The 20,813-nt window shown below is 46.1% G+C and overlaps 2 protein-coding genes across 6 annotated transcripts; one reads left to right on the plus strand and one right to left on the minus strand.

The window, feature by feature from the left end:
- Positions 1-1,119, minus strand: LOC100846363. Its single transcript, XM_003560865.2, has one exon. The coding sequence runs from the start codon at positions 1,110-1,112 to the stop codon at positions 90-92; it is 1,023 nt and encodes a 340-aa protein (XP_003560913.1). The 5' UTR covers positions 1,113-1,119; the 3' UTR covers positions 1-89.
- Positions 1,120-6,514: 5,395 nt separating this feature from the next.
- On the plus strand, positions 6,515-20,544 carry LOC100846668 (probable DNA helicase MCM9). 5 transcript variants are annotated; one of them, XR_001405991.2, is made up of 21 exons: positions 6,517-6,783; positions 6,850-6,952; positions 7,041-7,170; positions 7,279-7,417; positions 8,034-8,100; positions 8,343-8,517; positions 8,791-8,890; positions 9,459-9,556; positions 10,325-10,390; positions 10,557-10,649; positions 11,791-11,907; positions 12,042-12,114; positions 12,550-12,616; positions 12,710-12,791; positions 18,442-18,563; positions 18,842-18,936; positions 19,194-19,303; positions 19,367-19,414; positions 19,515-19,667; positions 19,908-20,028; positions 20,240-20,544. XR_001405991.2 is itself a non-coding variant. In XM_014898641.2 (20 exons), exons 1-20 carry the CDS (start codon positions 6,614-6,616, stop codon positions 19,943-19,945), a joined length of 2,046 nt encoding a protein of 681 aa, XP_014754127.1. In that variant the 5' UTR covers positions 6,517-6,613; the 3' UTR covers positions 19,946-20,544. The 5 variants fall into 5 exon arrangements, 3 of the variants coding, with proteins under 3 accessions (XP_024313394.1, XP_024313395.1, XP_014754127.1); XM_014898641.2 differs by having other exon boundaries at positions 19,908-20,544; XM_024457626.1 differs by lacking the exons at positions 19,908-20,028; positions 20,240-20,544 and having other exon boundaries at positions 6,515-6,783; positions 19,515-19,890.
- The last annotated feature ends 269 nt before the right edge of the window (positions 20,545-20,813 follow it).

Raw genomic sequence — 20,813 nt, forward strand, 5'->3', positions numbered from 1 at the left:
AAGTGTTGTGGAGATCGAGTGCAGCAAAAACGGCAGAGGGAAAAGGCACGCGCTTATTGTTGGGCTCAAAATATGGTCAATGTACAGATTCAGTGGTGGTGTTGAGCCGCGCGCAGGAAGTCGAAGGCCACGGCGACGCTGCCGTCCGTCCTCTTGAGCACGAACCTCTCCACCGGCACCGACCGGCCGGTCCCCCGGGCGGCGTCGGCCCGAGCACCATTGCGCTGCTCAAATCGCATCCTCTGCCACACGCTCGTGGACACACCCACCCTCTGCCCCGCAGGTGCCCTGAACGACACGTAACCTGACCACCCGACCGAGCTCTCCTGCCTCGCCTCGAGGCTACCGCCGATGAGCGCCCTAAAGCTGGGCAGCTTCTCCGACGAGACCGGCTCCTCCCAGCGCTGCTCGAGCGTCACCCCGTAGTACGCGGCGCGCTTCATCTGCTCCGCCGGAGAGACGCCGCCCTCCTTCACGTGGAAGAACGGGCAGTACCATCTCCCCACCGCCCGGAAGGCGTCGTCGGGTTGCCGCGAGCGGATGAGCGCAGCGTTGAGGCCTATCGCCTCGCCGAGGTCCAGCGTATAATTCATGGGCCTGGAGGCGCGCGCGTGCCAGTACTTGTTGCTATAGAGCGAGTACGGGAAGCCGTCCGCGGCGACGGCCCTGGCCGTGAACTGGCCCCTCCGGCGTTGGATGATCTCCATCTGCTGGTAGACGTCGGCCGGGTCGAACGCGCGCGGCTCGGCGTGGTTGAAGCGGGTGAAGCAGCCGTGGCTTAGCTCCGACTCGCGGCAGCAGGTCCTGACGAGGCCCTTCTTCCTGCCGGAGGCGATCACGGCGTAGTAGCGGTTGGAGGACAGCGGCTGGTCCAGGACGGGCATGAACAGGACGGTCTCGCTGCTGTCGGCGTCCGAGATCGTGATGAGACGGTTCTGCGGGAACGGGAGGTCGTGCACCGCCGTGCCGCCCATGCCCATGCAGCTCATGCCCTCCTCCTCGTCCTCGCCGTCCGTCGCCACGAGGTAACCCGAGTTCCCGCCGTCCGGCGGCGGCCACGACGCCGCTTTCGGGTTGCTCTTGAACAGCTGGAGCGGCCAGGTCGCATACATGTCTCGGATAAGTCTTGTGCTTATACACGCTGTACACGTTAACATGGTGACTTGGTGTGAATTTATATACGGTTTTGCGATGACGTCTCAGGTATATTTGCCATGGTTTTCACGATATACCACTTTGGTGGATTCGCCAAAACATTTGTCGCTGGCTGATATAACCATTTCGTCAGCACAAAATACTTACGTACGTGCAAAATCAACAAGATTGTCCTCACAATCAACGAAGGATAGCGTAGGTTGAAGTCGGTATTGACATATACATTGACTATCACTCTCCCAATACTAGTATCTAATTAAAGTAGCAGAAAATTAACGGTGTAGATAGTTATCATACGACTGAGAATAAATCAAACAAATGGCTTATCAAGGTATGGGAAACCAAAAGAACAGTGCAAGCGTGGACGTGCAGTTCGTGTCCCTTTTCGATTTCTGACTAAAGGGTTTTCACAATCCAACAACTCACGTATAAGCTATGTCCAGTCTTCCTTAACCCTGTAATCCAGGTGTAGACTATAACATGCAAACGTAGGAAGAACGGACTCACGTACAAACTAAACGGACTCTCGGGCTATCGCAATCGGCACAGCCAATTTGAAGCAAAAAACATGCTCCCTTCGATTCTAAATTCTTAACTCAAATTTGATCAATTATGGATGTATCTATTTTTAAAATACGTTTAGATACATGTAATGTTTCGACAACAAATTTAGGATCGGAGGAGGTATTCCTTAACGAACTAATCAAGCCACGCCCAATTTACGGACTCCAGACAACCAACTCACCATAGTACGCGTACGCGGCCGGGACTCCAATTCGACCAGGACTAAGCATACACGTATTAACAAACGTAAAACAAAAAAAAACTTCAATTGATATTCGTAGCTGGATCTGTCGAGGCGTGCTTCAAGCGTTTCTTCGAAGGGTTTGCTTCGGGCGTTCGCAGCTCTGCCGGCCACGCCGCGAGAGTCGCACGGTGCCGCGCAACCATCTTGCCGTTTCACTCGCATGGGGCCGCGTCGCCGCCAGGCCTACGCTCGCCGCCACTAAGAACCTGCCATCTCGCCGCTGCCGCCGTATGCCGCTGCAGTACTGCCACACCACAGCCCGTTGCGAATATGCCGTCACGGCCGACGTGACCTCAGCCACCCGTCTTCCCCCAACGACGCTGCGGTCACGACCCAGCCGTCCATCCTTACTCGATCGGAGCCGCCGCCGCCTGCCCTCGACGTTGTCAAGGTCAGTGTTTCTTAATGAGATCTTCTATGGTACCTCCAAGTTGATATGTGCCGGCAATTTTCGTTGATCCTAAGGTCCAGAACGATCTATATTGCATATCAAACGCAAGCAGTATATCCTGTTCCAAGGGCAAAACCGAAAAGAGAAGAAATAACATGGCGTAAATGATATGTGTATCGGATGAAAAAACATGACTAGCTAACACATTCTGACTCCCATACATCCACATGTGCATGCACAGTCAGCGAATTCATGCATGCGTCGACATTTGCCGGCCAAGTGTCAACATCGGATTGAAAAAGATAGCACGCTTGCAACGAAAACGCAAACTAGAAGCCAATTTACCAAAGGCACACCCAAACTCATGATCGCAAATTCAGACACCTAAAGTCGACCATCTATACCAGTCGGCCGCCGGAAGCAAAAAAATTACCAGAGACAATATGACGAAATAAGAAGAATTTTCATGTCAAACAAAAAACTCCAAAAAAAGTCATAAAAGCCATCAGATGATGGCCCTGATTGATACAAATTGGCAGATAAAAATCGGTGCATACTGCATCATCCATTAAAAAAATCTAAACATCTATAATCAATTTCTAAAATGGCACTTTTGAAATATCTAAAATAAAAATGTAAATTGAAACAGAACTAAAAACACATACGTTCCAATATAAGTCAACACTTTTCTATTGCACACGATGTTAATAAAATAGAACTCTCTCAATAAAACCTGTAATGAGTATCTAATCTAGGGTATATTGTGTTATGAATTTAAGCTCAAATAAGCATTCGGAACATTTGATTATCATTCTGAAGATATATATCAACAAAAACAAGTAAAACAATTATATACTTTTGTACGTAAAAATATAAAGAAACAAATTTTCAAAAATAAAAACAATAAACAGTTCCAAATACAATAGGTCTAAATTGAATACAAAATGAATCTCTTAGAGAACGAAAATATAAAACGTTACATTATACAAATCTAGCCGCTCCCATGAAAATCAAGGTCTTTTCCTGGTTGTTGTTGAGTGATAGACTTAACACTAGAAATATGCTCAATAGAAGACATTTCAATGTTGGGGATGATTTGAAGTGTGTGCATTGCAACAGTGAGGTGGAGGAAACTTTAGATCATCTGTTCATTAATTTCCCTTTTAGCACTGACTGCTGACTTGAGTTGGGAATTCACTGGCCTTTGAATGCTCACTGTGTGGATATTCTCCATGAAGTTAGATCAAATTTTGGCAACACACTTTTCTTTGAAGTTTTTGCCTTGGCTGCCTGAAATATATGGAAAATCAAGAGAGAAGCAGCATCAATTCAGCTCTGGAGATCTAAATTGAAGGCTTCTTTGATCTTGCTGGGCTTTCGGGTACCTCAAAACCTGTCTCCACATCCTTCTGTTTTGATAGACTCTTTATAATAAGTTTCCTGGGGGATGTCCCAGTTTGTAAATATGTAATTGTAATCTTTTTCGGTATTAATATATAGCACAGTAGGAGTCTCTCCTACTGTTTTCGTTCCAAAAAAAAATCTAGCTGATTGCGCGGGTCACCCCGCTAGTTCAAATGAGAGTATCTCTGCACCTTGCGTCTCGGCTTTGCAAGCAGAAGCCTATCTCATTCTTGCAATATTCACAGGTTTCTAGGTGTATGTTTCGTTTGTAACAAGAGTCGCCCTACCAAATTACCCAACCATGGTTAGCCAAAATATTGGTCGAGAACCACCTGAAGCAGACTCTCTGAAGCTTAATGTGGACGCCAGTTTTTATGCTGCTGATAGCTTGGTTGGGTGAGGCGCCGTGCTTCGAGACCATAGAGGCTGTGTTATTGCTTCAGCCTGGAACCAGATCGACCATTGCCCGGATGCAGAGACCACTGAGGCTATTGCTTGCCTGGAAGGTATCCGTATGGCCCGAAATTGTTCTATCCTTCCTATCATCATTGAAAGTGATTGCGCCTCCGTCGTCCAAGCCATCAACAACAAGTCTCCAGGTTATTCGTCAGTCTGTGGCATTATCACTTATATTCAGAACCTGATGGTTTTTTATCCTGGCATTCAAATTCATAAGATCGATCGCATATGTAATGAAGCGGCCAACGGCATAGCTCGCTTGTCTATTAGAGCGTCGAGTGGTGGTGTTTTGCATGATTCTGTGCCTGCCTACGCGATGAGCCAAATTATGCATGATTGTAATCAAGACATTATTGCTAATATAAGTAACACGTAACCACTATTCAAAAAAAAATATTGGTCGAGAATTTTTGAGCCTTGGATAGCCAAAAAAGGGGAACATTTGTGAAGTGATTGCGATGTGAATTGGCAAGATTCAACAGGCAACCAAAAATTTGGTACCAACCAAACAACACCAAATCGTCACAAGCCGTCAAAATTTCAGTCACAAACCAAACATGCCTTCTATCTCCAGAGAGAGTGCCCTACTTTGCTGAAGCAACCAACTTTAGGAATCTTCAAGTTTATCCTGAGCACTGGATTATCAGGCCGCGACTTGACATCCTTCTCTAGAAAAAGAATAGCAGAACTAAAGTCAAGGGCCTCTTTGGATTTGGGTTGAAGGATTTCATAGGAATTTGGTAGGATTCTAACTTTTTTTCTCGCGGAAATTCTTTTGTTCATAGAAATTCATCCTTCAAAATTCCTCGTCTGTCACATATCAAAGCACAAGTCTATGGCCGGTTTTGATTTCACGTGGGGATATGAGGTTCGGTGATTTTCTAGACCTATGTGAGAATATCTTCTTCTTCAAACGATACCCGGTTTTTTTTTCCCCCACATGCCTAGTTTTTTGACATCTTATGCCTACATTTTAACTATTCTCATATTTTACGTTTTCTTGGAGAATAGTAGTAGTACAAATGTAATAAAACGGAGACGGTACCACCGGGGTTATCTACGCCACCATGTTGGCCACACATTTGCCCCTCTCTCTCTCTCTTATTAATTAATATAGTATTCTTTTAAGTTAAAGGTAGGGATTAACGGGTGTTCCAGTGACAACTTTTTCTCTTGTCTCGCCCTCTCTTTCTTGTGTCTCTTGCATTTTCTCTCCGACTTTTTGCGTGCGACGTGGTACCACATTTTCTCGGTAGCGGTTTGTTTGTGAGTATATTCTAGCATCTGATAAGTACTTTATCAATTTGTGAGTATATTCTAGCATCTGATAAGTACGTGACAGATATATTAAAGTACATAAGAGTACATCAAGGTACATTACAAGTACATTAGGTTAGATCGTGAGTTCATTAATGTATATCACAGATACATCACATGGAAAATACCTCATCGGTTGTGTGTAACATAAAATTAGTACATCATCTCAATACATAGTACATTGTCCGATTCTACATCCTAGTACATAACAAATACATCAAGGTACATGTTAAGTACATTAGGGTACCAAAATGCTCATCGACTACAATTACAATTAAAATTACTAAGTATCTTCTCAAGCATACCTCATCAATTTTTGCTAAGTGCTTACAGCATGGAGAGCCCGAAGAAGGTGTTCATCTCAAAATCCTTGTCAGAGGTGAGGCGTGGGTGCCAAATGAAGAAAAAGATAGAGGTGGTGCCTGAGGCGTCCAACGCCGTCGGGGAGCAATGCTTGAGGCCACGACGGAGGTACCAGGAAAGCGATAAAAAATAGCAAAATAAAACCCCAAGCTTCAGTGCCCAAATCCCTGAAAAAGCCCACCAAATCGTCTCCCAAAACAAAAAGCAACACCTCGAAGATTCAGGAGCCGCCCGCCCTGCTAGGCGGCGGCGGCGGCGAGGGCCGAGATTGCGCCCCGTGGCAGCAGCGGCCTTGCGTCATAGCCACCTGGAGCTTGCTTTGAGAGAGGGGGAGGGGGGAGAGATGGGAGAGCCTGCGCTACGCTTTGAGAGAGATGGGAAAGAAGACCCGTGTGCCAGAAAGAATAGGTAATTAGATGGCAGAGGGATTAAATATGAGGATGGACACGTGGTAGGTTGGGACGGTGGATGTACATAGAGGTGGAGTCACCGGGAGGTTTGGCACAAATGTAGAATGTTATTGCTCATGAATTTGGTAAGAGAAAAAAATTACTATTGCGAAGAAAAAAGGGGTCAGGGCATGGAATTTAGTCCAAAGAAAAAAAAGGAAAAAGAAGGCATAGCGTGAAAACTGAAAACTAAACGCACCGCCGTCTTCTTCCCCTTTTCTGCCCCGTCGTCGGCCGTTTCCCGCCCATACCGCAATCGCCGCCCAAATGGCGCCGCCGCATGACGTGTTCGCCGACGCCGACCCTGACCCCGAGGCTGAAAAGCGTGCGGAATACGTCGGCAAGCTCGCCAAGTTCCTCCGCAAACTCCACTCCGACGACGTCCGCCGCATCCTTCTCCACCCGGAGCCGAACCTCCACTTCCCCCTCGTCATCGAGTGAGTCCTCCTCCCAACCCCGCACCTCACTGCTCCCCCAAACCCTAACCCCGTCCACTCTCGCAGCTTCGCGGACTTCTTAGAGTTCGACCCGGGCTTGGCCAATATACTCTACACCAACCCCAAGGGCTTTCTCCCCTTATTCGAAGAAGCCACTCAACTCGCCCAGGCTAGTAGACTAACTAACCTGCTGTAGAACCTGCATCTCCTTTTTCTCTTCCATCCCCGCTTTGCCCGAGCTTTAATTTTCTTCGCAGAATGTGGAGTTGGGCGTTCTCAATAAGATTGAGGCCTTGGGTAACCCGGACGAGTTGAAGCCCGCAGCCGTGCAGAAGGACTTCGTGCACGTGCGCATCGACATCACCGGGTCGCCACTTGAATTCCCTGGTGTGCTTCCGCATGCTACATTTGTGTTTATCGTAATGCCTGCACGATTGTTTGGTCGTGTGATTTGCATTTGCTAGTCGTTTACAGTGATGCTGTCAACTTTTGCAGAATCGTCGCCCAGCATTGGAAAGGTGAGGGTGAAGCACAGGGGGACTCTGCTGACTTTGAAGGGTACTGTAATCAGGTCAGGTGGTGTGAAGATGATCGAGGGCGAGAGGAAGTACCAGTGCAGGAAATGCAACTACAGGTTTGTGATGCATGTTAAAATGGTAGCCCTTGCGTCTGCAAGTAGTAGTGGTACACCTTGTGAAGCATAACTATGGACTACATACTAGTGTAATTCGGTAAATTTATATGGTCATTTACTGACTAAGCTGGTTAGGCAGAGCCTTTCCTTAAGGAATCAAAGATTTTTTCTTAAGGAATCACCCAGGTTTTTTCTTAAGTAATTAAATATTTTTAATTGTGCTAGCAAAATCATCATCTTCTGTTACATTGCTGGAGACACTGGCTTACTTGGGTGGGCAGTGGCTTAAGCCTCTAAGTCAAAAACCTGGGTGAGCAACTTAAGTCTACCATATGTCTGCAATCAGAGCTTAAGATTCTATTGTATGTAGTTGAAAATCATGGAATATGAGAGGCTTAACTTCTTCAAAGCAGTAGCATAGTTTGAAGAATTGAATGTGATTCGATCAGAGATAGAATCAGTTTGTTGCTTGCCTTGATAAGAGCTTCAGATTTAGAATTTTGTACACCCTTAACATACGATGTTCTCATTATTTTTTACCAAGTGCGTTGAATGTCATGACCAGACGTTTATATCATAAACACACCAGACCTTATTTTATCTGCATCTTCAATAGGTTCACCTGCTATCCTGAGCTAGAGGCTGGGAATCGTATAACTCTTCCTGCATCTTGCCCATCCATGGTATTACATTTTCTTTATTTTTTTTCCTTTGAAACAAATATATATGATTATCTACCTATGGTTTCATTGAGTAAAAAATAGTTTTTATTTTTCTGGTTCTTTCTATATTCATCCACCTTTGGTATTATTCTCTGATGGCCCATTTTTATATTATTCCTTTTTACACATTTCAAATTATAATTGTTTGACACTGTACTCAAACATCTGTGGAAATAGCCACTAATAGTTTTGTATTCATCCAGAGTTCACGAGGTTGTCAAAGTGCTTCTTTCCAACTAATAGAAGATAGCATAACCTGTCATGATTATCAAGAAATAAAAATCCAAGAAAGTGTACAACTTCTGGAGGTTGGGTCTATACCTCGTTCAATGCCTGTGATTTTGATGGATGACCTTGTTGATATTGTTAAAGCTGGAGGTAAGAGCCTCTTGGCTCATCCATTTAATAGGATTCTGTGAGAAGTTGTGTTTTGATTATCTTGAAAAGAAAATCAGAGTGCCTAGTCTTCATATCAGGAGCTTAGCCTTTACCAGATAAGTTAGGAACTTTTTTATGTTGATTTCTCATTGTTCTCAAGCTGAAAAGTGCTTAGTTTCTTTTACATGAATTGCAACCTATGTGGCTGTCTATTGTTGATTTAGCTTGCTTTTCTGTGATTTTAATGTTAAGTCAAGCCTGTTCTTTCTTCAGATGATGTCATTCTTACGGGTATATTATCTGCAAAGTGGTCCTCTGATGTTAAGGATGTGCGTTGCAACCTTGACCCTATGTTTATTGCCAATTATGTGAGGTAATTAACAAGCCGCAATGTGGTTGTTCCCATTTGTGAATCTTTGATTTATGCACATATCATTATGGTTTTACCATCTTTTAGAGGCTTGTTCTTTGAAGCATTTTTCATCACATAGCATGCTTGTTAAGAATCTGCATGTACTCATTCATTCTTCCCAAGATTGATCATGGTAATACCAGTAAGCTTTATCATGTTATTGCCACTTAGGGAAAATTATGGAATAGCTGTTGGTTTTTTGTCGTGCTAGTATGCTGGGTTTATGTTGAAAAGCTGAAAACTTTTTGCGTAACAGATTGTCAATGTCTACAGAACCATATGGTCTCATACTCTCATGTGTAGGGAAGCCTTCCTCTAAAGTTTGTGACCTGAGTCAATGATTTATTTCACCTCCATTCATGGAATTGTAGTTTATTTTTGGATCATCTAAAAAGCTAGTCTGTTGTCACCATGGGTAGCATCTTCTCAGCTCTTTCTGGTTGCTGAGTTCTGAAGTTTGAACAATGTCAGTGTCTTCACTGTTTGCTGATTTTGTATGAATGTCTTAAGTCTCTGCTGCGTTCTACAGGAGAACTAATGAGTTGAAGTCTGGTATAGACATCCCTGAGGAAATTGTCAAGGAGTTCGATCTTTTCTGGGCAGAATATGGGGCTACTCCACTAAAAGGTGCTTAAGTTCCAATTTTTTTTGCCCCCAGGTGTTGTTGTCTGGATTGGTGATTCAAATCTTGCCATACAAAATCTCAGAAACATAATTTTGGACTCAAAATCTGTTTGGCGTGTATTTGCAAGAATTAAGTTGGGCATGCATATATCCAGAATCTCCCGATTGAGATGCACCTGTGTTTGCCTCGTGTGAAGACATGATATCAACAGGAGAATGACTTAGGGTAGAAGGTGTTCCCTATCTGGGTTGCCCATTGGCCCCCAAAGGCAAAAGTTTAGAGAGCTTGGAATCTGGGTTCCACGTGAAAGAAGATGTTAGTTCTGTGTGGAAGGAAAAGAAAAGGGAAAACACTGTAACATCGTGGGTGCATGAGTGGGGATTGAACCCCATCCACATCTTAACATTTCTCAAGTAGCGTTTAACATCAATGGAAGAGTATATTTTTTTATAGTGGATGCCAATCCTTTCATACATAACATAAAAAATTGAATTCAAATTCACCAAAACTGTTTTGGCTGGTTTACTGGTAACTGGATGTCGCTGGGAAATCTGGTCGTGTAGTCGTGGCCTGCCAAGTGTGCTGTCGTTCAACATAATGCATGCCATTACTTCTGACATTGTAAAGCTTCCAGCGGAAAGCTCTCACCTATCCATGCCAGCTATAAGACCCCCATCTTCTTTCCACATGTCCAATTGCATCCTAGAGGTTTTTCGTTGCTATTTAATCGCTACTATAAGTTACCTACTCTTTTGTTTTTGGGTACATAGGAAGAAATAAGATCCTGGAAGGCATTTGTCCTCAGATTTATGGGTTATTCACGGTAAAGCTTGCAGGTATGTTACTTTCTGTCAGCAAGCTATGTTGTTAGTAATTCAGTGCCTTGTCTGACATCCACCTGTCCTGGAGAGTTTTCTAGAAAGAAATCATGCCCTTAAGTATTCCTGTGTGAATACCATTGTTGTATTGCAACTGTTTATGATTCATCTATTTATATTTCAGTTGCTCTTACATTGATTGGTGGAGTGCAGCATGTTGATGCTTCTGGAACAAAGGTTCGGGGAGAACCACATATGCTTCTGGTTGGTGATCCAGGTACTAATGTTCCTAATGACATGTTTTATTGAAATAAGATCAGTATATATGACAATAAAAATGTATATACAAATCTACAAAATTTCAATTGTATGAACATCGTAAGCATGCTTTGCCTAAAGTTATATTTAAGGATCAATTGATATCTTAAAACGATTTCCATCTGGTAGAGGAAACAAATAAGAGCAAAAAGGAAAAGGGTATGTGTCAAGTCAGCGAAAAGAGACACATACTAGCTATGCCAGCATTTAATTTCAGTAAAATCCGCTTTTGGACCTCAATTGACTCACTTATACGTATGAGATTCCAAGCTTTTCTTGAAGTTCAGATACCTACTTTGACCGCATATGCAATTTGCTCACTAAGTTTAGATTAATGTTGTGTTAGTTATCAACTAGGGAGTGATGAGGTAAAGTAGACTGTATCTGCTTGACATTTGGTCATCATTGCATGATAGCTGTTTTGCAACTTATTGCTGAAACATTAAACTATTACACTGTTCGTACACACAAAATGGTAAGCAAAATTAGGTGTGTACGTTGACATTTTCATGTTCATAGTAACCCATACTGTGTACGCTGTACAATATTGTAGACAGCCTTGTAGCCTACAAGCTACAACCTACTCCCTCTGTCCCAATTTAAATGTCATTTTAGGTTTTATATTATTTTTTCCCAGGTTAAGTGTCGTCTTAGCGTTGGCAAAAAGCTAAAGTAGAGTTGGTTCGCTGCATGCTGGAGAAGTAATTAAATGAGAGCTAATTACAGCTGGCAAATAATTACTGTATGTATGGAGAAGAGGTAATTATGGCATGCATGCGTCAGCTGATTGGCTGCATGCAAAACAGACGCAGTAAAAAGTGGTGACCTGCACGCGTTACAGTTGAACCGAAGAGTTTCTGGCCAAGCTAGGTGTCTATTTTCCAGAGCTGTTAACTCCTTGGTATTAGAGATTTTTCTAAAACGACATTTAAATTGGGATGGAGGGAGTACTTGATACATCCTACAATCTTTATACTGTTAAAAAATTAAAGTACGTCCTAAAGCCTGATTGTAATAGTTAATCTTGTATACTGTATACCACATCTAAGATTGCTAAATATACATTTTATGCAACTTTATTGTGTTCCATTGAATTTCAGGTACTGGGAAATCCCAGTTTTTGAAGTTTGCTGCTAAATTGAGCAACCGTTCTGTGATTACAACTGGTCTTGGAAGTACCAGTGCCGGTTTGACTGTCACTGCTGTCAAGGATGGAGGTATCTATGTTTGACATCACCATTTCCTGTCAGCATTATACTTTATCTTTGGTGTTACTACTAGTAATGATTTTCTTGGTAGCACTTTTCTTGTGATAACTTCAGTGCTATTTACTATTGCATTTAATGAATAGGTGAGTGGATGCTTGAGGCTGGTGCTCTTGTTCTAGCTGATGGTGGTTTATGCTGCATAGATGAATTTGATAGGTTCGTCTGTCTCTTACCAATTTGCTGCCCAGTACCTGTATTCGATAATGCAATCAGTGCCCTTGTTTTATCTGAGACGCTTAGCCTATGAAATAAAACAAGCAAGAACAGTTATAATATATCTCCCTTTACCCTCTTTTCTACCAAGCCGACACCCCCCGTAGCTCTAGGCCACCGCGATTACAAGCCCTGGCCTCCCATCAAGCGACTGCTACCTGCCCTAATCCACAGCACACAATCTCCCAGATAATGTGCCTGTACATCTCAATTGTTTTATTTGATGTATTTTCCATGCTAGAGGGATAACTTTTTTTTTGGTGCTGCAATACATGATATGTTATTATTTAATGCTCTTGAACTTCTGCTAAAATCAAGGCCATGTCTCTGAACACCTCAATTTCTTGTTTGATACCCATCTAACATTCTCATCAATAGTATGCGAGAGCATGACAGGACAACAATACATGAAGCCATGGAACAGCAGACGATAAGCATTGCAAAGGTACCATGCTTCTTTTACTCAACACAATCTCCATTTAATGAGCCGTTCACATTGACTAGTGTGCACTTTGATCAAGCACTATTTGTATTCCAGGCCGGACTGGTGACGACGCTCAGTACGAAGACTACTGTCTTTGGTGCCACTAATCCAAAAGGACAATATGATCCTAATGAATGTACTGCACTTACACATCAAACAGTATAGCCATGCTACTTATAGTATCAAAATTCAGCAGTACATTTTCAGACACAAAGTATTTACTTCTGCACTTTTCTGCGATAATAGCTGAACATGTAATTTGTTTATGTTGGGAGGCACAATTCAGCTGTGGCATAAAGCCATAAACACTAGACTGCCACCAATACTGTAAATGCCTTTAACAGCACATATTTGATGGTGCAATTGGCGCAATGATAATTTGGTTCTTGTATCTATTTAGATTCATTTAAATGAATTGTCACGTGCTTGGGGAATTTGGGAACTAGAGGAAGATCGCAGGAAGTAGGGGTGCTCTACGGGAGGACGAGGCTTGTAACCTCGTCGCCCCGTGGCAGGGAGTAGGGGGCGCCTGGGCGTAGGGGAAAATAGGGTTTAGGTTTTGATTGCTTAGTTTATTGATTGAGTAGGGGGGCACTATAAATAGTCCTTACAAACTTGGAGAACAAGCTAGACTCTTACAGAATTGGAATAGGACTCCTAATCAGATTGGAAATAGTAGGAAAAACCTTCTACGGGACGAAACCTTTCTACCTCCAATCTGGACTCTTAATTACTCAAATTAACTAAGCCGACCTAGACAGTGGGTCCTTCTCTGCCCTAGGTGGCCGGCGCCTATACGTGCGCCCCACATGACATCTCCCCCTCCATTCTGAAACAGCTCGTCCTCGAGCTGAAAAGCTGGGTAGCGCTCCTTGAAGGCGGGAACATCCTCCCAGGAAGCTGCTGAAGCCGGTTGTCCTGCCCACTGGATGAGGACCTGCTGTACACCACGGGCAAGGCGAGCATGCAAGGCTTTAGTTGGCGTAGGTTGGACGCGTCCTTGAAACATAGCGGGCAATACAGGCGGCGCATCAGGCGGAGGCCCATGATACTTCTTCAAAAGGCCAACATGGAAGACATCATGAATACGAGCACGAGGCGGCAGCTCCAAGCGATAAGCCACCGAATCAATCTTCCCAATGACTTTGTATGGACCATAAAATTTTGGTGCCAGCTTGCCCTTTGCTCCTGTGCCCAGGAAGGCTGCTGGACGGTGGTGTAGGCGCAGCCAAGCCCACTCGCCGACGTCAAAGGAAAGCAACCGATGCTTGCCATCATAATAGTGCTTGTAGTGCTGGGCAGCCTGGACAAGACGCTCACGAACGTCAATCAAAAACTGGTCACGGTCGTCGATCCACGGCTTGATTGCGGATTTCCCCCGATGTATACGTCCGCAAGGACGGAGGGTCTCGACCATAGACCACACGGAAAGGCGTGTCCTTCAGGGTGGTGTGGAAGGAAGTATTGTAGCAATATTCCGCCCAAGGGAGCCAATGAAGCCACTGCCGAGGACGGTCGCCAGTGAGGCAGCGCAAATACATGCCAATGATCCGATTGACCGCCTCCGACTGGCCATCTGATTGAGGGTGAAATGCCGAACTCATATGCAAGCGAGAGCCGGAAGCTGCAAATAGGGCTTTCCAAAATCCAGAAGTGAAAACCACGTCACGGTCCGAGACGATGGAGGCCGGAACCCCGTGGAGGCGAACAATGTCGGCAAAGAAAGCCTTGGCCACTGACTCGGCTGTGTAGGGATACGCCAACGGAATAAAGTGGGCATACTTGGAGAAACGGTCGACGACGGTGAGGATGACACTCTTGCCACCCACCTTTGGCAGCCCTTCGATGAAGTCCATGGAGATATCTTCCCAAACACGGGATGGCACCACAAAGGGCTGAAGTAGGCCAGCCGGATGGGGCTGCTCTGTCTTGTTGCGCTGACATACTGTGCATGCACGAATGTAGTCCTGTAGAGCAGCGCGGGCCTGCGAAAGGTGGAAGTCGTGGCGAAGCCGGTGAAGTGATTTTTGAATGCCTTCATGGCCCTCGTCGTGTGCTGCCAGCAGAACATCGGCCACCAATGGAGACGACGGAGGGACATAAGCGCGGCGCTCGAAGGTGACCAGTCCATCCACGAGGGCCCAAGGGGACCCTAACTCGCCGGCCTCCAACTGCTCACGCAAGGCGACAAGAGCAGGGTCAGTATGGGCTGCTTGGCGAAGAGTGTCAAAGAGGTCGAAGGCAGGACCCGTGATGGCACATGCACTGGCGTCGGAGAAGTCGCGCCAAGAAAGAGCGTCGGCCACCGTGTTAAGGCGGCCAGGCTTGTACTCGACGGTGAAGTCAAACCCCAGAAGCTTGCCAACCCAATGATGTTGGGGTATGGTCGCCAAGCGTTGGTCGAGGAGGAACTTGAGGCTGTAGTGGTCCGTCTTGACGACGAAGGAGCGTCCCCATAGGTACGGCCGCCAATGCCGAACTGCCTGGACCAGGCCAATGAGCTCACGCTCGTAGGCTGCCAGGGACGCATGACGAGGAGCGATCGGCCGGCTGAAATACGCAATAGGGCCTGCGCCTTGGTGCAGCACGGCGCCGAACCCTGAGCCCGAGGCGTCACACTCCACAGTGAACGGGATGGTGAAGTCGGGAAGCTGCAGCACGGGCGCCGTGGTGAGCGCGGTCTTCAACTGAAGGAACGCCCCCTCAGCCTCCTCCGACCAGAGGAACCCGTCCTTCTTCAACAACGCCGTGAGGGGCGCTGCAATGACACCAAAGTCACGGATGAACTTGTGGTAATAGCCCGCCAACCCCAGGAAGCCACGGACTGCACGAACGGACCGTGGTGTGGCCCAATCGATGACGGCCAGCACCTTCTGGCCATCCATGGCGACGCCATCTGCGGAGATAACATGGCTGAGGTAAGCCACCGATTCCTCCCCAAAGGCACACTTGGAGCGCTTGAGGTAGAGCTGGTGTTGCCGCATGAGCTCCAGGACAGCCTTGACGTGGCGGATGTGGTCTGACCAAGACGAGCTGTACACCAAAATATCATCAAAAAACACCAGCACGAATTGGCGTAAAAAAGGACGAAGGACGTCGTTCATCAAAGCCTGGAAAGTTGCCGGAGCGTTCGTGAGGCCAAAGGCCATGACGAGAAACTCAAAGAGGCCTTCATGGGTGCGGAATGCGGTCTTGTGGACGTCCTCCGGGCACATGCGCACTTGGTGGTAACCAGAGCGCAAATCCAACTTGGTGAAGAAGCGGGCGCCCTTAAGCTCATCGAGTAGTTCATCGACAACGGGGATGGGAAACTTGTCTTTGACAGTGTTGGTGTTGAGGGCGTGGTAGTCGATGCAGAAACGCCAAGACCCGTCGCTCTTTCGGACAAGGAGCACCGGGGAAGAGAACTCCGAGGTGCTACGTCGAATCAGCCCACGTTCCAGCATGTCTGCACATTGCCTCTCGAGCTCGTCCTTCTGGGCAGCAGGGTAGCGGTATGGGTGGACACCTACCGGAGCGGCTCCCGGTACCAAACGAATGTGGTGGTCATGGGCGTGGGACGGCGGCAGCCCCTTGGGCTCGGCGAAAACGTCTGAGAAGTTGGCGAGGAGGTTGTCGAGGAGGTCGCGAGCCGTGCTGAGTTGGACATGGTGGAGGTGGCCCGTGGCTGAGAGGCCGTACCACTCGACGCGATGATCTGTCCGCCAGAAGGACATGTAGAGCCGCTCAAAGTCCCATAGGATCGGTCCAAGAGTCTTGAGCCAGCGAGTCCCTAAGACAACGTCGAAGCCGCCCAATGGGATGGCATACAGGTCCACCACAAAGCTCTCTTGACCGATGGCGATGGCAATGTGTCGAAGCAGCCCGCCGCAGGTGACGTGGTCGCCATTGGCGACGGTCACCCGGAGTCGACGATCGGTAGAGAACGGGGCGCCAACGTGTGCTGCTAACTCCTCACTGATGAAGTTGTGGGTGCTGCCCGAGTCGATGAGGGCGAGGAGCTCACGCTCCCCAACCCGCACCACCAGTTGCATGGTGTCACTGGTGCGGACGCCGGTGATGGCGAGGAGTGAGATTTGGAGGTCCTCCTCCTCCTCCTCCTCGGCGACCTCGATATAAAATAAGCACTTGCAGCGGTGCCCACGGACAAAATTCTCATCACAATTGAAGCACAGCCCCTTGGCCCGCCGTTCCTTCATCTCGGCAGGGTTCAGCTTCTTGAAGACGGGTGCTGCTCCTGTGATCGCATTGGTAGCGACAACCTGGGCAGTATTGGACGGACACGGCGGCCTGTTCGGGCGTGTGGGGACTGCTGCCGCAGTTACGGAGGCAAGATGCTCGAAGGAGACAGCCATGTCCATGGCAGCCTCGAGAGTGGTCGGGCGAAGCATCTCGACCTGGGTTTTGAGCGGCTTGCCGAGGTTGTTGGTGAAGATGTTGCGCTACGCTTCGTCCGGGATCCGCTTGACGCGGGACACCAATTGTAGGAACTGCCTGGTGTAGTCAGCCACCGAGCCCGTGCGCCTCAGGGAAATCAGCTCGCTGAAGGGGTTGGCGCGTGTAGGAGGGCCGAAGTGCTGGGAGATGAGGTCAACGAATTCTGTCCAAGAAGGCCGCCCCATCTTCTCTTCCAGATGGCCGTACCAGAGGGCAGCGACATCAGTGAGATGGTAGGACGCCAGCCAGGTCTTGTCAATGGCCGGAGTCCGCTGTCCGATGAAGAAGACATTGCATCTCGTCAGCCAGGGTCGAGGGTCACCGGTGCCGTCGTAGGTGGGAAAATCGAGCTTGTAGAGGCAAGGTGGCCGGTCTTCTCCTGCCCCAAGCGGCGCGGTCGGGCGGCAGAAGGGGCCATGATGCGCGGCTGCCCGCGGCGAATCCTCTGCGTCGAAGGAGGGACCACCATGGCGGTCACGTTCCAGCCGGGTGATGGCCAAATTTTGCGCCCGTTGCTGCTGAGATAGATCATCGTAGTTTAGCTGCATCTTCCACAAAGTTTCGTCGAGGACGTCAAGGGTCGATGTAACGTCTTTGCGGAGGAGTTCGATGCCCTCGGCGACTTCGCCAAGGCTCTGAGTGACACCTTCAAAATCTTCGTGCTCCTTGGTGATGAGCTCCTCTAGGGTTTTGGGTGGATCGGGCTGTTTGGGGCTGGTCGACATGGCTTCAGGCGCAGCGGAGATCGACTGCTCTGATACCAAATTGTCACATGCTTGGGGAATTTGGGAACTAGAGGAAGATCGCAGGAAGTAGGGGTGCTCTACGGGAGGACAAGGCTTGTAACCTCGTCGCCCCGTGGCAGGGAGTAGGGTGCGCCTGGGCGCAGAGGAAAATAGGGTTTAGGTTTTGATTGCTTACTTTATTGATTGACTAGGAGGGGACTAATAGTCCTTACAAACTTGGAGAACAAGCTAGACTCTTACAGAATTGGAATAGGACTCCTAATCAGACTCCTAATCAGATTGGAAATAGTAGGGAAAACCTTCTACGGGACGAAACATTTCTATCTCCAATCTCGACTCTTAATTACTCAAATTAACTAAGCTGACCCAAACAGTGGGTCCTTCTCTGCCCTAGGTGGCCGGCGCCTATACGTGCACCCCCACATGACATGAATCCATAAGACCATAACCTTTAGAAATTCTTTTAGATCTACATCAGGATAATAGTTTAGCAAGGCATCAGAAAGCAAATGTATGCTTCTAAAAGTTGCCCGTGCTGACCCTTGCATTCTTGGACAAGTGGTTATCCAATCTGATCATTGTATTTATGCTTTTCCTTTTCAGCCTTATCCGTTAATACAACACTTTCAGGACCATTGTTGAGTAGATTTGATATAGTTCTTGTTCTCTTGGATAAAAAGAACAAGGATTTAGACGAGATAATTTCATCTCATATATTAGCTCAGGTACATTTCATTGTCTTTACTCTTTGTGTTGAGCTCGCTCTCTTGTCTGACTTTTTTATAAGCTCACCCTGTTTGAAAACATGAACAATGGCCAAATCATTTCTCTTTATTGCAAGATGTGGGCTTCATAGGGCTTGCTACGCTATGGACTAAAGGATATATACATGTACATTAGCATTGCTCTTAACAACCCTATATGGATGCAAATAATATAGCAGATTTTCATTCTACGATAAACTGCTTTATTAAGCAGGCACTATCGTTTTGAAATTATGCAGAACACTAAACCAGACAAAGAGAACATCAGTGATTCTGGCGTAAAGAGCACCCTCCTTCCAGTCATAAAAAAGTGGACACTCCCCTTGTTAAGAAGGTACATATATAGCCAACATGGCAAGGTAGAGCTTAGAGACTTCTGCTCAGAGACTTGATACATGTGTTTCATTATGTTTTGCTGAATACTCAGACCTCTTCTGTTGCCTTAGGGCAACTGTTATTTTGTCAGACCATGCATATAAGCAGCTGAAATTTTCAAGTATATTATGTTTGTCTGATTATGCTGTTTACTGTCCAGACTTCCATTTCATTGTAAATGCTGTATAATGATGTTTGATTATTGTAAAATCCCAGGTATATACACTATATAAAACAGCGGTTTAAACCAGTGCTGACAAAGGAAGCAGAAAGAGCTATCTCGGGCTATTATCAGCTTCAGCGGAGATCGGGAACACAGAATGCAGGTTAGCCAAAACATTTATTTTTTCATAGAGTTTTGCAGCCTCTAAAAAAATGATTTTATGCAGCGAGGACCACTGTACGTATGCTTGAGAGTTTGATAAGGCTAGCACAAGGCATGTTCTTTCATCTTCAGTGGACCTTTCCCCCTTTCAGACATGTTTTCTTACTCGCATCTTGCCTTATTCGTACAGTACTTTTTTTTTTCTGTTGTAGCACATGCAAGACTAATGTTCAGAAATGAGGTTACGCAACTTGATGCTATTGCTGCCATATTATGCATAGAGTCCTCTATGACAACATCTTCAATCATAGACGGTGCTGGAAATGCCCTGAACTCCAATTTTTGGGAGAACCCTGATCAGGAATGTATCCTTACATATCATCTTATACCCTATTTATTCAAGAATATCAAAGATTTAACCAATAAAAACTTGAATTGACAACTTTAACTGCTCTTTCTTTTCTTTTGCTATGTCCACGGGAGTTCTTTCCTATATCTTGGGTACACTCGAATACTTACATCAGGAAATGTATTCTTGCAAGTGGAGATTATGTAAACTGCCATGCATTGTTCCCTGTGTCTTTGTTTGTTTTGACATGATATAGATATCGAACAGGAGAAGATAATACTTGGGAAGCTCTGAGGACTACCCACTATTCTAGGACATATAGACAATTAATGAGCATGGACACATATCATCTGCAGCCCTGGTAACGGCATGCCAAGGTGATCTACTGTTACTTGGAATCATCGACTTTTATGTGTCTCCCTGTCTTGGTAGTCAATCACAATTGCTAGGTTAGGAAGACTGACTGATACTCAGCATGACTCCTAAGTAGACTACTGGCACAAGGATGACGTCGGTGCTGAATCTGTGTTAGTGGGTGGTCGAGTGTCTTTAGCTTTACATAATTTAGCTGTGTGTTTCAATATGCAGTAAGCTAAAAGAGTAAAGTAAGAAAAGCTGTTTCTAGAAGAACAAGATAACTGGATAGGTAAGCTAAAGCACGCAGCTCAAGTCTTGCGTTGTTACATCGCCTAAGTTGATGCGTAGGTTTTTTGTTGAGGATGTGAGATTTGATGACTTCTTGTAATATTGAGTTTGCGTCAAATTAGCATTTCTAATTATGCAAGATTTGTGGTGGAACCGGGGAACAAGGTCTATGGCGCATGGTGTATTTTCGTATGGACACGAGTTTCTGTCGTCTTTCCACAGTTGTATCAGATATGCCATTTTTTTTACCACTGTGAGCATCGTGCATAAAGATGATATGTTCACACCCAATTTGCAAGAAACGGACTTACTGAAATGTGGCAGTAGTACTACTGATGTTTTTGTTTCCTCTGCGAAGCACTGTTCACTTCAGAATGTCCATCTTAACCAGCCCTGGATGGGGCATCTCGACCTTGGCCTGACCCCTCCCACTGGCCAATGGCCATTGCCCATCTTTTGTTCAACTGCCGGTATATTGGGAATCTCGGCCGCTGTCAGCAACTGGTTGGGCGCCAAC

Source organism: Brachypodium distachyon, chromosome 1 (assembly GCF_000005505.3).
Source record: "Brachypodium distachyon strain Bd21 chromosome 1, Brachypodium_distachyon_v3.0, whole genome shotgun sequence".
Taxonomy (NCBI): domain Eukaryota; kingdom Viridiplantae; phylum Streptophyta; class Magnoliopsida; order Poales; family Poaceae; genus Brachypodium; species Brachypodium distachyon.